General features: G+C 43.0%; 1 protein-coding gene across 1 annotated transcript in view; it reads right to left on the bottom strand.

Moving 5' to 3' along the window:
* The window catches only part of cfap74 (cilia and flagella associated protein 74), a gene marked incomplete at both ends in the record, with an annotated part of 422,090 nt that overhangs the window by 33,105 nt on the left and 372,126 nt on the right, over positions 1–16,859 (bottom strand). The window contains one exon of the mRNA XM_084333450.1: positions 4,767–4,921. Coding sequence (XP_084189576.1) covers positions 4,767–4,921 — 155 coding nt within the window. The remainder of the gene's footprint in view (positions 1–4,766; positions 4,922–16,859) is intronic.

Below are 16,859 nucleotides of genomic sequence, written 5' to 3'. Positions count from 1 at the left end.
TAATCGACGCTGCTCCCAGTGGGGGGACTCAATGCAATAGTATCCAGCTGCATGCCCGAGAAGTAAAACCTGGACCGGACTTATTTTTTTGATGCACAGTCCCACCCAATCCAATCCAATGAGTTGGATCTCCGCAAAAGCGCACGTGAACGCATTTTCATTTCATGGTCTGGCAACATATTTTGGCTAAATATGCCTCGTTTTATAAATGTGTATACAGAAACAATTCCGTTGCTTTTGTTGATAATATTCAGTTCAGTTCAGTTCAGTTATTTATTTTTTTTGATCCACTTTTTCTCCCATTTTCTATATTTTCTCCCATCCCAATTTCGTATCATCCAATTCAACCCTCCCCTGTCACAAACGCTGTTTCTTGCCTCCCACAAGCCGGCTGCAATGTGGACTAAGTCATACATAGCACAAGTCCCCTCCGGTACTTGAATTAACAGCAGTCGCATCTTTTCACCTGCGCAGCTCAATCTCTCAGTGGCGAGGAGTAACGCGTGGGAGGCTCACGCTGCCCCCGACACTTCCTGATTCTACTGCGCAGGCGCACCAACCGACCTGTAGGAGTCGCTGTCCACAACGCCCGATCCCCACCCATCAGTTTCCCACCCCCTAATACGGCCAATGTGTATTAGTATGAACGACCAGCTAAACTGAAAGCAATGTGGAGCGCTGGGCTCGAACAGGCGAGCCCAGCGTCTCCGCATTCGTGGCGAGCGCCTTGCCCACTACGCCACGTAGCCGCCCAGTTCAGTTATTTTTTATTTCAGGCTTTGGACACATAATGGTCATTCCATAAATCGCCAAAGTTTTACCAGCTGCTATTGCAGCATTGTCCAATTGTCCGAAAAGGGCTAGGGAGAAGCACTGCTTGTCGGGCCCTACACTTGAAGACTTACGTTCCGTTTTCCCTTATTTAAAAAAAAAATATATTTACATACATACATAGTACATACATATAGTTAAGCATTACATCACGCGCAGGAGTGGTTTGTGAACAATAAACCATGCCTAGGGGTGGTCGTTAGACCCCCCTAGGCATGGTTTATTGTTCACAAATCACGACTGCAAGTGGTGTAAAGCTTTTATACAACTGCCACATTCATCCAACCTTATTTCTATACAATAAACACACATTAATCGAAGATTTATTGAAAAAACCATCCGCCAGAAAAAGTTGTTCCCACAACTACAAAAAAGACAATTTGCCTCCATGTGGAAGCAGATCGGAAGTGCATCCAACCAACTAACACATCCAACTGTGTATTATTGGAATGATTGAGAGAAGTTGCCTCATGTGGAAGCAGCTTGAAGTGCATCCAACCAACTAACACATCCAACTGTGTATTATTGGAATGATTGATTGAAAATTTTATTACCAGATGCAGAATGGGTACAATACAGTACGGCTCAATACACACAATTGTTAAGGGAATGCAGACCTACTTTCCATAGAACTTCATTCTTAGATGCTTCTATAGAAAGTAAGTAAAACAAATTAAAACGTTTTCTTTGCCCTATAGGAAAAAAACGTTTTCTTCGCCCTATTTTTTTATTTATTTTTTTAAACCTACTGTAGAGGGCCTAAACTTAACCAGTTGGAAACCAAGCGTACAGTAATAAAATTAGCAATCAATCAATCAATCAACTCAATAGGCCATGCTCACTTAGAACAGCGCAGCACCCAGCTCTCTCTCAGTCTGACCCGCGTTGCAGACAGGAGTGTGTGTGTGTGTGTGTGTGTGTGTGTGTGTGTGTGTGTGTGTGTGTGTGTGGGGGGGGGGGGGGTGGCGGTGGGTGGAGACTAGAGCTAGCGCTGACAGTCAGAGAGAAAAAAAAAATGCAAATTAATCAATCAATCAAATCGCAATTTTTCTTTTGTTCTAGAATGACTCAAGACCCATCAATTACATCATCCAACATTGTTTAAAGGACTAACACATTCGCAGTGACAGAATCGCTTCATATTTAGTCGTTATGGCGCTATCAACATATCCATTTGTTGTCCGCGATCTTGTTTTCTCCCGGAGTGAGCCGGCGGAGTGATATGTGATTTGGTTGTGGGCGGGTCCTGAGCCCAGGACCGTGGATTGTTGCCAATAAAGACGTGTAAATGGACTGTTTCAGCCAATCAGAATCGAGAAATTTGCATGCCGTTGTATAATACACATTACAGTACACATTACAGTATAGTATACCTGCAGTATATAATAGTATATATAATAGTATATAGTACATAATTGTTGTGAAGGGCCAGATTAAACTGAATATATATATGTATCGTTTGATATACCTTGTATATTATTTATATATATACACGGAATATCCCTTTACCTGCGTACAGACCAGAGTAATATTCGCTCTCCTATTGGACAGCGGCCCCAGGCGCCAACGACCAAGCCCCCAACGGCAAGTTCAAAGACAACTCCGGGCATGTCAGAACATGCCCAGAGTCTGCGTAGTAATACGAGACAAGAACTGAGGTTGGGACTAGATATTCACTTAAGTATAAATACGGCGCAGGTGTAAACGGCAGTACCTTACCTAAACCTTACCTAAACCTTACTTACCCTTCACCACGAGTCAACGTGCAGTGAAGTGAGCAACCTTGCATCTAAATAGAGCATTGAGAACCGCGTGCGAATAGAATGTTAAAGTGTCAGAGTTTAATGCAGTAACGTTGAGTTCGACTTAATCTAATGTGAAGTAATAGTCGATCATTTATTGTATATCGTGCGGCCACAGTTCTTCCGTGTGTAGCATTACCCATCGGTTCGTCGTGTCTTTAGCTAGTGCACTTATCCAGGCTGTGTGGCCTAAATACGTGCCCACACCCGAGGAGTCCTAGGCGAGAACCGTTGGACATGTACACAGGAGAATCGGCACCGGCGATTGCAGAACCATTCCTGGTTGGATTATATTGCTTTGGGACCGTGACCACCGGAGAAGAGCACCGTTGATTTCCACTGTCGTTTGGGATTTAACCTCGTGAGGATTACCACTCGGGCCTGCCTCTTGGAAGGGGCTGGCTAGCTGTCATCAATGCTGTCGAGCATCTTGGATTACAACTATTGCTTTTGTCTGCTGATCAAGGGAGTACAAGCACCGACTCCTGTACCTGGAGCCTCTTTATTCCTCGTTGACTCAGACGGAGTACCCGAACTTTCCTCTACCCATTGTCTCCAGTTGGTACCGGTGTTGCCCTATATAATTGCTACTATACCACAGGTGGCGTCAGCTTAGACCCATCATAGTATTCCTACTATTCTGACTTATGCTCTTGACTGACTTTACGTATATTCTTCGCCATACAAGCGCGACCCTATTTCTCAATCTGTAACCTAACGTTGCCTAATAATAATAAATAACCCTCCAATAGAATTTCTGTGTCAATGCCGTGTTCTTGTGAGTGTTCACCATCAATATTTGATGTACTGTTTGGCCAGTAATTAAAGTACATAACTAGCAGTGGTTTAATATATCACAATCTTTAATACAGTCAGGGTTTTGTAACCCCTCAGTTACAATAATAGTGTATACAGCACATATATAATGTGATGAGATATATAGTACATGATATATACAATATAATATAGTAGTACCATAATATAATAGTATACTGCAAATATAGTTCAATATAATATACAAATTAATTATAATATGATTATATAATGTGATATGATATAACGTACAATACAGTATCATACGTATATTTTTTAATTAATATGCAATTAAAGCTCTTCTTCCCTTCTGTACCTATCAAAATAGATTTTTTAGTCTAGATTTGAATTGATTTATGTTTTCACAATATTTTAGTTCATGCTCTTGAGTCTAGCCCATTCCACAGGGTGGCTCCGTAAGAGGAGATACACATTATTTTCAGGTTGGTTTTCATCACAGGTTTTTTGAAGTTCAATGGTCCTCTGAGGTTGTATCCCCCCTGTTTATCCAGAAATTTGCTTCTTACATTTACAGGTAATTGATTATTTCTTACTTTGTACATAACTTGCAGAGTTTTAAAGTTTACCATATCAATGAACTTCAAAATGTGTGATTGTAGAAAGTGTGTGTGTGTGTGGTCCCGATATCCTGCATTGTTTATTACTCTTATTGCTCTTTTTTGTAGGATAGTCAATGTATTTATGGTTGTTTTGTATGTGTTACCCCATACCTCTGTGCAGTAATGCAGGTAAGGCAAGATCATTGCACAGTACAGAGTGTGCAATGAGTTGGGCTTGAGTACATGTCTCACCTTACTAATAATTGAGATGCTCTTTGCCATCTTAGCCCTCACATATTCTATATTCTATATGGGGTTTCCATATATTAATCCATATAATATTAATTCATTTCATTGATAACATAGTGCTGTAATTTCATCTTCTAATAAATATGCATGATCAAGTTCAACAACGTGTGCTTTTATTTTGTTATTCCCTATTTCCACGTTGAAATTACATAAGTGTGGGGTCGCCAAAGAAAATCATAAATAAAATGGGGTCGTGGTATAAAAAGGTTTGAGAACCCCTGCTTTAGATAAAGGTGGTGATAGAGAGGATTTAAATAATTAGCACCCAATCTCCAAACTACCCTGTTTAGCAAAAATCCTGGAATCTTTAGTAGATATTTTGTGTGTATGTGTGTGTGTGTGTGTGTGTGTGTATGTGTATGTGTATGTGTATGTGTATGTGTATGTGTATGTGTATGTGTATGTGTATGTGTATGTGCGTGTGTGTGTGTGTGTGTGTGTGTGTGTTTACCTTGTTGCTGAGCTCCACAGTGAGTCTGTCAGTGTAGTGGGCAGACTGGTGATCAGGCTTGAAGGTGACAGTGATGTCCTGGCTCTGCCCTGGAGCGATGGAGTCCATCACAGGCGCCACACTGAACACACTTAGCCCACTGTAGTTCTGGGTCCCTGAGGGGGAAGAAGTTATATAGTGGAGGTGGAAACCGAGAGAGCTCCTAATAGAATATTCTCCCAGCAGCTAATCATTTTAGACAGCCTAATCCACACCAAGACTATAGGCAAAACCAATTTTCCACAATATGAGACCTTTAACTACTGCCACCAGCAGTAGCATGAGTGTCTGGCCTTAGTTCCTGCACTGATCAAAACGCTGACTCTGACTCTCGTCCTTCAGGTCAAGCAGCAGACACCAAAAATGTCTCATTGACTAAAGAAAGTCCTAGTCAAGCAACAGCCTGACGAGTTAGCAAATCAAATATGAGAACCCAAAATGGATCCACATAAGAACAGTCACTGATGCAAAGAATTACAGATTAATTACTGAGGTGGAACATTCAGGATAATTCCCACAGTAGTAGTAGTAGCAACTATAGTATATCTTAATTCCTGACTGTAGTGATATTTGATTTGATGGTACACACAATTAGCCTTAAGTGCTTTGTAAATAAGGAGAACAGAATCAATTCAATCCCATTAGTATTGATGGTGGAACAAAAGACTCAACCTTAAAGGGATGCCTTGACATTTAAGTTCAAGTTCAAGTTCTTTAATAGTTGTCATACAGAAGTACAGAATACTTTCATACAAAATGCTTCTTACTGTTACGCTCCAGAGACTGTGCTAGACAAGATAGTATCAAATAACATAATAACATAATATAGCATGAATTTAGAAGAAGAGAATGAGGTCACAGTGTTCGGTATAGACATATGTACAATGTTCTGAGTTACCATATAATATACAATACACAATACTATGCAGTGTACTAATGTACAGTACTATCTAGTGCAAAGCAGAAATGGGATGAGGTACAATTTTAGGTACAATTTACAGTAAGGTGTACGAGTTGTAGTGCAATCCTTCGTCCATAAATATAAAGTGTGGGGAGTGGGTGCTACAGTGTGTTTGTTTAAAGTGGGTGTGTGCTATAAAGTGTGTGGAGTGGGTGCTACAGTGTGTTTGTTTAAAGTGAGTGTGTGCGTGTGGATGTGTGTGCTATGTGCGTTTGGTGGTTGTTGTTGTGTAGTGTTCATTCATTGTTCGTTTAGCAGCCTGATGGCCTGGGGATAGAAGCTACTTCTGAGTCTTTCTGTGCTCGCCTTGAGACTCCGGTATCGCTTGCCTGACCGCAGCAGTTCAAAGAGGCAGTTGTTCGGGTGACTGGAGTCTTTAATGATTCTCTTAGCCTTGCCCTTGCAACGCTTGTAGTAAATGTTCTGGAGGGTGGGGAGCCCCCCTCCAATTGTGCGTTCGGCTGCACGTGTCACTCTTTGTAGTCTGCTTCGGTCTTTTGCAGTGCTATTCCCAAACCAGGAGGTGATGTTGCCGGTCAAGATGCTCTCTATTGTACATGAGTAGAAGTTCTTAAGGATCTTCTGGCTGACTTGGAACTTCCTTAGGCGCCTGAGGAAGTAGAGGCGTTGTCGTGCCTTCTTCACCACACTGTTAATGTGTGTGGTCCATGTCAAGTCCTCGGATATGTAGGCTCCGAGGTACTTGAAGCTGTTGACTCTCTCAACCGGTGCCCCGTCGATGCTGAGGGGGCTGTAGTCCTTGACCCCCGACCTCCTGAAGTCCACAATCATCTCCTTTGTTTTGCTGACGTTCAGGGAGAGGCTGTTTTCCTGGCACCATCCCGCCAGGACCTTGACCTCTTCCAGGTAGGCCCTCTCGTCGTTGGCAGAGATCAGGCCCACCACCACTGTGTCGTCAGCAAATTTGACGATTGTATTGCTACTCCGCTGAGCCACACAGTCGTGTGTGTACAGGGAGTAGAGGAGGGGACTCAGAACACAGCCCTGGGGGGCCCCTATGTTGAGGGTGATGGATGAGGAGGTGCAGTTGCCTGCTCTCACCACCTGGGGTCTGCCAGTCAGGAAGTCCAAGACCCACTGGCAGAGGTCATAGCCCAAGCCCAGGTCCCTGAGCTTGGCTATGAGTATGGAGGGGACTATGGTATTGAATGCCGAGCTGTAGTCGATGAATAGCATTCTCACATAGTTCCCCTGCCTCTTGTCCAGGTGTGATGCTGCTGTGTGCAGCACATGGGATATGGCGTCCTCCGTGGACCTTTTGGGGCGGTATGCAAATTGCAGGGGGTCCATGTTGATGGGGAGGGAGGAGCAGATGTAGCCCTTTACTAGCTTCTCGAAGCACTTCATGGCTATGGAGGTGAGAGCTACAGGGCGGTAGTCGTTGAGGCAAGCAGGCTTGGATTTTTTGGGTACAGGGATAATAGTGGACTTCTTCAGGCAGGTGGGGATGACAGCCTGTTCTAAGGACAGGTTAAATATGTCAGTGAATACTGGGGCCAGTTGGTCGGCACAGACTTTTAGGACGCGGCCGGGGATGCCGTCTGGACCTGCTGCCTTCCTGATATTCACTTTTTTAAAGGTCCGCCTCACCTCATGCTCTGTTACCCTGAACACTGCGCCTCCATCAGCAGCCGACCCCCCCCCCCCCCATTGCCGAGGCTTGTGAGCTGGTGTTGTTATTACCAGCATCAAACCTCGCATAGAAGGTATTGAGGTCATTTGCTAAGGAGATGTCACTGTTCAGTTTGAGGGAGGCGCCTTTGTAGTCTGTCATCGTTTTGAGCCCCTGCCACATAGCTCTAGAGTCAGCTTGTTCAAACTGGAGTTCAATTTTATCCCTGTAGCGTCGTTTGGCCTCTGACACAGTCCTCCTTACGTTGTATCGCGCCACCTTGTGGTCATTCATGTTGCCTGCCTCTAGGCCGTCGTTGTATGCTTTGGTGCGCTCTCTCAGAGCTTCACGGACGGATTTGTCTACCCAGGGTTTTTGATTTGGGTAAACTTTCATTTTGGTAGTGGGGATTGTTTCTTTCACCCTAGTACAAACATAGTCCAGCACTGTCTCCGTGTAGGCATTAATGTTATCTGTGTCGCGGAACACATTCCAGTCTGTGTTGTGAAACACTGACCGGATCGTATCCTCTGACGTCACATCCCATTTCTGCACCTCTCGCGAGACTACGGGAGTACTTTTAATTCTCTGTCTATACTTTGGTGAAAGAAAAATTGATGCGTGATCTGACTTACCGAAGCCACTATCAGAATGAGCCTTGTAGCCACCTTTAAATTGCGTGTAACAGTGATCTAGGATGTTACCGCCTCTGGTGTTGCAAGTCACATGCTGATAGAAGTCGGGCAATACCTTTCTCAGATTGGCGCTATTGAAATCTCCCAGTACTAAAATGGCGGCGTTAACGTTAGCCACTTGTATTCTATTTACCTCGTCGTGTAGTCTGGAGAGCGCAACCTTGTTGCTGGCTTGTGGTGGAATATACACTCCGACCAGGACGATCGCCGTTAACTCCCTCGGGAGGAAGAAAGGACGACACTTGATGGTTATATATTCCAGTTCTGGGGAGCAGTGGTTGGATAATTCCTTCACGTTCGTTGGATCACTCCAATTTTTGTTAAACATGAAGGCAATACCTCCTCCACGTTGTTTACCGGACTCTGATGATGACCGATCCTTTCTATGGATAAAGAAGTGATCCGCTGGTTGAATCGCGTGATCTGGAACCTCCGGCGTCAGCCATGTTTCGGTGAAGCAAAGGACATTGCAGTCCCTAACGTCTCTTTGATATTGAATCCTTGCTCGGATGTCATCCAGTTTATTGTCTATTGATTGTACATTGGCTAGCAATATACTGGGAAGTGGTGTACGGTGGCGTCTGGATCTCAGCCTGTTTCGGATCCCAGCCCTCTTTCCTCGTCGTCTTTTCCTGGGCTCTGGGAACAAAGGGTCTGGTCCTAATCTCCGGAGGATTTCTTCAGGCCATTGATGTGGTTCGGAAAGCTGATCCAGCGAGTAATCCAGTTGGTAAGTTTCCCGTAATCCAATGTCTATGAGTGACTGACGGTCATATACATTAAATGCACCAACAGTTGGTACGCACAAAACTCTAAAAACTATAAATATTAACAAAAGTAAACACAGTCTCGAAGGAGCGAACAGAGAGGTAGCCGATCGGGGCGGCGCCATCATCATGTCATCATGTCATCCATTTAGAATTTTATTGTGATTTCCTCACCAGAAGCTTGTCGGACTATGAGGATAAAGGTTTACACATTTTTACCTTCAGATATTCTAAGAATGGCAGTTAAAAATGTCTTTCACTTCATTGAATTGCCAGAACAAATTGCCCCTACTGGCCGGCGAAACAAACAACTCAATTTCAAAATGTCAAAGTATCTGCCCGAATTCAAATCAGTAATCCATTAAATTAACTCTGCTTCGGTGCTGCATTGTTCAAAGGCTACGATGCTTTTGTCTATGTGTTTCGTGAGATCTGATGACAAAAGATGTGACAAGTCTTTGAGTCTTTGTTCTTGCACCTCCTTTCCATCTTTTTCTACTGTTCACAATGTGTGCATTCTGGCCAGACTGTAGAATTATAATGTGTGTCTGACCGCTCTGGGATGCAGTGTGATCACAATGTGTGTATTACTCTTAGATGTATTACTGGTGATACATATAACATTCTGCTCTTAGATGCATTACTGGGTGACTGATACCTACAGTACATATATCACTCTGCTCTTAGATGTATTACTGGTGATACCTACAGTACATATATCACTCTGCTCTTAGATGTATTACTGGTGATACCTACAGTACATATATCACTCTGCTCTTAGATGTATTACTGGTGATACCTACAGTACATATATCACTCTGCTCTTAGATGTATTACTGGTGATACCTACAGTACATATATAACTCTGCTCTTAGATGTATTACTGGTGATACCTACAGTACATATAACTCTGCTCCTAGATGTATTACTGGTGATACCTACATTATATATAACTCTGCTCCTAGATGTATTACTGGTGATACCTACAGTACATATATCACTCTGCTCTTAGATGTATTACTGGTGATACCTACAGTATATATATCACTCTGCTCCTAGATGTATTACTGGTGATACCTACAGTACATATATCACTCTGCTCCTAGATGTATTACTGGTGATACCTACAGTACATATATCACTCTGCTCTTAGATATATTACTGGTGATACCTACAGTACATATATCACTCTGCTCTTAGATGTATTACTGGTGATACCTACAGTACATATATAACTCTGCTCTTAGATGTATTACTGGTGATACCTACAGTACCATGATTGTACTCTCTATGAAAAGGTTTGCTGGTCCTCTCTCTCTGTGAAGCAAGATCAACATTGGTACAGTATATATGTTTATTTACAAAGCGCTCCTAATTACCAACTTACATTACCTCACTGCGCAATTTATCGCTTGGTTGCCACCACTCTAATCAATGAGAGGACGAGCACATTTGCGAACGCTTAAACTATATCTTAAATTATGGCTATGGTTCTAATACACCCGTCGCTTATCAATGACTTGCTTGCAGTCAACATGTACGAAACGGATAGTTTTTTCATCAGTACATTTCCGTTTTATACCGTGTGACGTACGTGGGTTGGTCATTATCATTATTACTGTATTTGGAAGACCATGTGAACATCAGATTAGTATCGTTTGTATGTGTGTGTGTGTGTGTGAACATGAGAGCTAATGATATCTCTTCTTCTCTTCCTGTCAGGTGCTGCCCGTCCCTATACTGAAGGGTGCTGATTGCCTAATGAGGGACAGCTGATGGCAATCACATCAAGAGGGACGGGTGCACAAGTAGCTGACAGCACACACACGTCGGGGTGCCTCATGGTGTCACTGGCTGGTGATCACGGTGTCGGAGGTTGCCTGTGGTGGAACTGTGTTTCATTTGCCCTTGTTGTATTGTATTTGGCCTTGTCTCCATAACTGTATGGGACTGTGTGTTCGTCCTGTTCACACTGGTAGGTATCTGTGCTAGCGTTGCTACCAGGTAACATATAGAGATAGATATATAGATTGGCCTCTGTGTTAACTGACACATTCATGGGGGAGCATGTCTATATTATTGGCCTTATCATTTAATCCCTAGTGTTGTCTGTTTGTCCATTTATATCTACCTTGTTTGTTCTCCCCTTACCTTTTTCCCTTTGTGTGATCTAGGGTTGAAATCCCCTAATAACATCCCCTTTTCCCCTTTGGGGAACAGGCCGTGGGTTGGAAGCCCCACACCTAATAAATACAATTTACCATTTGAAAACGTCTTTGTTTACTATCTGCCTACCCGGGACTGTTTTGAAAAGCATTTTCTACTGAGGGGGTTGTTTCTGCTCATGTACCACCTGCCCAGTTGCTATCCTGTATGGTCGTTAGACCTCTGTACATGACATACCGTTTTGAATACGAGTATAGTTTTGGAGATTTCTAGAAAAAAAAAGGTTCCGCAGGAATAGCCATTTACTGGAATACACACAACACATTGTCATTTTCCGGCTGATTTATGAATAGTTTTCAAATAAACGCTAGATTATCGATAGTATATGTGTACTTATGCACGCTAGAGAAGCGGGCTGAAAATCTATTATCTATGCCGTGCCTGGCGCTAACTTTATGCACACACTGTACACACACAGGAGACACGTTGTGAACGCTGTGAAAAAAAACTGGTAAAATAAAGTCCTTACCTCAGATCAGATGTTCTGCAAAAAGATTAATCTAATTCCTGATCGCAATTCCAAATATCGATCGCGTTTATTGATCCAACGTTATACCTCGAAACACATAATCGACGCTTCTTCCAGTTCCCTCAGTGGATGCAATAGTCTCAGGTTACATGCCTCAGAAGTAAAATGTGGAGCCCGGAGTTTTTTTTTCTGATGCATTCCCATCGACTCCATTCCAATGGGTGCAATACCATCCGGGAGACGATAGGGGCGGTATTTGCCCTTTTCGAGCTCAGAGCCAGTCCCAATGATAACGTGAGGCTGGATGGATGAAAAATGTATGGATATCGCTAATAAAATAAATAACGATTAAATAACGAGATTTCTCGTCATTGGCACCCAATGTGTTAATCATTATAACGGCGTTAATTTCACGCCATACGCTCATAGCACACATCATAAGGATGTCCAAACAAATACCGAACCCGACTGGAACGTTAAATGAGGAAGACAGAGATTTGATCAGAACTTTATTCCGTGTGGAACTTGAAGCTAGCATGCTGAAGCTAGCTAACAGATTGGACTCGTTTCAAGCAGAGCTAGCAAGCGTGACCACGCGGCTCTCTGGAATGGAAGAGGAGATAACCACGGTTAAGACTAACTTTGAGTCCAACTCCACCGGTGTCTCAGCTATGGAGGACGGGCTGCTTGTTTGTGAACAGAAGGTGACCAACCTAGAGGGCCGAGGTAGAGGATGCAATATCCGAGTCTACGGCTTAATTGAGCGTGCCCACAGAATCTGCAGAAACGGTCCCGCGGAGAAGGGTGAACATCCCCGCGCCTTCATATTCTGCTGCCTGCGTCTCACTGCACGCCAGGCTCTTCTTCGAGAGGCCAGGAAGCACCCTCCAACCATGGGTAACCTTCCCCTGAGATTCGCAGCGGACTTCAGTGATTACACCGCCAAACATCACAGAGCCTTCTCTCAAGCTATGGACTACGCCTGTGGAAAGGGCATCGAAGTTTTCCTACTCTACCCAGCCACCTTGAAAGTAAAGATGGGCCACGGTGTTGTTACATGCAACCACCTGTTCACCTCGCAGACTGAGGCGCAACGCCTCCTACGGAGCGGCATGGTATCCTCCCCGGCCGAGGGGGACGGACCCCCCTCGGTGGAGCTGGCTACGGGAATCGGGGTGTAACAGGCCTGGTCCTGGATGGCCTACCCGGCCGAGGGGGATGGACCCTCCTCTGCGGAGATGTCTACGTGAATCAGGGTATAACAGGCCCTGAGCCTGATTAAGCTAAGTACAAGGCGTGCTGGTTATCCATCTCTCCCAGCTAACACTACCGTTACCACGCGCCTACCATAACTTTTTGTTCCAACAGAACGGTAAAGCTCAAGGTTTATCTCCGCTGTATTATCTCAACGACGGGTATGCATACTGACTTTTTTCAAGTTTCACTCAGACGAGCTGTGTTTTAACGTATCTGCCGGCCGAGGGGGATGGAACCTCCTCGGCGGAGCTGTCTACGTGAATCAGGGTATAACAGGCCCTGAGCCTGATTAAGCTAAGTACAAGGCGTGCTGGTTATCCGACTCTCCCAGCTAACACTACCGTTACCACGCGCCTACCATAACTTTTTGTTCCAACAGAACGGTAACGCTCAAGGTTTATCTCTGCTGTATTATCTCAACGACGGGTATGCATATTGCCTTTTTTCAAGTTTCACGAGCTGTGTTTTAACGTATCTGCTTTTTATAGTCTGCACATTGAACTTCACATTGAACTTCGCATAGATTTCTTCTCTCTGTTGAGCGAAGTGGGTTCCTTTTTCTAAATTGTTACAATATACCTTACGAGTTTTTGGTATGGTTAAGTTACATAATGTTGTTGTGATTGTTAAGCTCGGTCATAGTGGCCAACTGATGTTTGATCGATATCGGACACGTTTTCTGATGGGGGGGAGGGGGGAGGGAATGGGGGGGTGCGTTGCTTTTTGTTTTTCTTTTCATTCGACTCGCTCTATTTTATTTTAGTTTTCACGCTCATGCTCGGAACTCAATAGGACCTTAACGAGTGGATATGTGTCTGTTCTAATGCTCTACTCCAAACGAATTACATTCAATCATACTGCAGCCCAGATCAGATAAATATCTTGATCTGGAATACAGGGGGTCTTAATACACCGCATAAACGCATAAGTGTACTAACGTTGCTAAAAAGGAAGGAAGTGGACCTTGCTTTACTGAGTGAAACGCACCTTTTAATGGCTGATAATTAGGGATGTTCGATGTTGGCTTTTTTACCGATACTGATATACCGATATTGTCCAACTCTTAATTTCCGATACCGATATTAACGATACCGATATATGCAGGGTCCCCCCCCCCCCCCCCCCCCCCCCAAAAACGGAATAATTTCTCTTGTCGTGGAATTAACACAACATTATGCATACTTTTGACAATAAATAAAATCAGAATTTGTTCTTACTTGCTTGCCTGGGTAAATAAAGGTTAAATAAATAATAATAATAATAATAATAATATATATATTTTTTTGAAAACCGATACCGATAATTTCCGATATCACATTTTAATGCCAATATCGGCAGATAATATCGGTAGGCCGATAATATCGGACATCCCTACTGATAATGCAAGACTTGCAAATAGATTTGACCATAACATAAGTTCTTCTTCTTTTAGCACTAAGTCCTGTGGGGTAGCCATAATAGCGAAGCAAAATTTGAATATTAAACTGTTAGACGTGTGGTCTGATGCAGATGGTCGAATTACTATTGCTAAAATTGAATACTCTAACCGAAAAATTGCTCTGATCTCTGCATACGCCCCTAATGTATATGATGCACATTTTTATACTGTACTCACTGCAGCTATGTTGAAACTACCTGATTACTTGTTTATAGTAGGAGCTGATTTTAATGCAGTATGGGATCCATTGATTGATAAATCAAAACACACTGAAACCTTTGACCAGAGACAAGCCACCACTGCCCTACAGGCCTGGTCTAAGGACACAGGGGTAATTGATATGTGGCGTTCGCTCAACCCATCCATGAGAGATTACTCTTTTTTCTCTTCGAGACATTGATTATGAATTGATTATGTTTTTTCTTCCCCACGTCTCTTTGATAGCTTTGATGTTGACTTAATGCCCATTGCACTTTCAGACCATGAAGGTATCCTTCTCAAGGGTTCTCTCAGTAAAATGACATCCTGCACCCCTAGATGGCACTTTAACTCAACGCTGCTGAAAAATGGAGTTTAACTTGCAATTTAAAGAGAAGCTCACTGAATTCCTGCAGTTTAATGCTGGCTCGGTACAAGATCCCAGAATTTTATGGGATTCTGTTAAGGATTTTATTAGAAGTAACTACTCTCTTTGCATCTAATCTCCGCAAGGGACGTCTCTCCAAGCTCGTGGAATTGGAAAAGCTTCATGCCACGTTGATCTCCTCTTTGCAGCACAACTACTCTAGTCGACTGGAGCTTCAAATTAAGGTTGTGAAAAAAGAGATTAACTCCATTTTAAGACAACAGTCTGAATTTCAAATGCACAGAACAAGACAGCACTAATACTTTCACGGCTCCAGGCCTAGCCACCTACTAGCTATGAAGATACGAGCCAGTGAACAATTTGCTGATATCCCTTCCATTAAGAACCAACAGGGGGAGGTAACCACCATCCCCAAAAAGATTAATGATACATTTAGCTCTTTTTATTCCAACCTGTACAAGTCAGAGGTGGTATTTGATCATACTAAGCTGGAGGACTTTTATTTTTTTTTAACAATATGTTTATTGGTATTTTATTTTTTTTGTCAGTTTTACAGCATGTTCAACAGTTCAACAACCATACAAAAGGAAATGCTGCCAACTGCCCCCCCCCCCTCCCCGAGTTACAGAAAAATAGATACAAAATAAGCCACCCCCCCCCCCCTGAAAGAAATAAAAAATCAATATAAACAAAAAGAAAACCTCTAGGCCAGACCCCCCCCTCCCCTCCCCCAGACTAGGACCTCAACAAATTCAGTTTTTATTATTATTTTTTTTTTTACACATTTTGAGAATTTAGTAAACCCAGTTACAACCGTCTAGGTGCCCATACTTCTATACCAAACAAATACATATCTAACGTTACATCTTTTCTCTTCAAAGAGCAACTAATAACATTTACAGTATCATTCATTGCAATATATACCCATCAGAAAGACAAAAGGGAGCTTCAATAATAGCCTACATCGTCAACCTACTATCTAATCTGTTTTGCCTGCCCTAAACCCAGCCCAACATTTATCAACGAGATGTGGTTTTTTCTTAGGATTGAACATTATTTTCTCTGATGCCACTAAGCCACATAGACATGGGGGGGGATTCAGCACTTTTCCACAGCATGGCAATACATTTGTTCCCTGCAATCATGGCCAATTTAATGATCCGCACTTTGCCTCACTTATCTGGAGAAATGTCAGACATGTCTCCTAATAATGCTAATTTAGGTGTACATGGGATCTCAAACCCTGTGACCTCTTCGAGAATCTCCCAAATTGAGCCCCAGTAAGGTCTCAGTTTGTTACATTCCCAGAACATGTGGAGCAGGCTACCTGTTTCCGTTGAGCACCTAGGGCAAAGGTCAAAGATAGCATCATTCATCCTGTGAAGTCTTTCCGGCGTAAAATAGGTTCTATGGAGAATGTTAAATTGCATAAGTTTATGTCGAGTGTTATATGAAAAAGATAGTGCGGACTCACATAGTGATTCCCATTCATCTTCATCAAAGGTACAGTCCAGGTCCCGCTCCCATTTGTTCTTGGCGTTTAGGGGTATTATTTCTGTACTGGTCAGAATTCTATCATATGTTAATGATAGGATGCCTCTAGTGTGAGAATTTAGTTTTAGAATATCATCTATGAGGAGGGGATTTGGAAGAGTGGAGTTTCCTCCCTGACCTGTACCTATGAAGTGTCTGACCTGTAGGTATTTGAAGAAATTAGTAGTTGGAAGGTGAAAGGCGGCGCGTAACTGTTCAAAGGACATAAGTATGTTATTCTCATATAGGTCCCCAAAAGTTTTAATTCCCTGAGTGTACCACTTCTTGGTGATGCCATCTCTAAGTAATTCTGGCAAAGCTAGATTGTTGTGGAAGGGAGTCTTCCTGTGAAATACAATAAAGCTACCAAGATGTGTCTGAATCTCAAACCATGTTCTTGCTGTGTGTTTAATAAATGGGTTATCTGAACTATTCTTCAGGGTGTGGTACTTCCTGATAAAAGGAATTCCGGCCAGGTACGTCCATCGT

The sequence above is a fragment of the Notolepis coatsorum genome (assembly GCF_963971535.1).
Source record: "Notolepis coatsorum genome assembly, chromosome: 17".
Classification (NCBI taxonomy): Eukaryota; Metazoa; Chordata; class Actinopteri; order Aulopiformes; family Paralepididae; genus Notolepis; species Notolepis coatsorum.
This window is presented reverse-complemented; position numbering and strand designations above follow the sequence as displayed.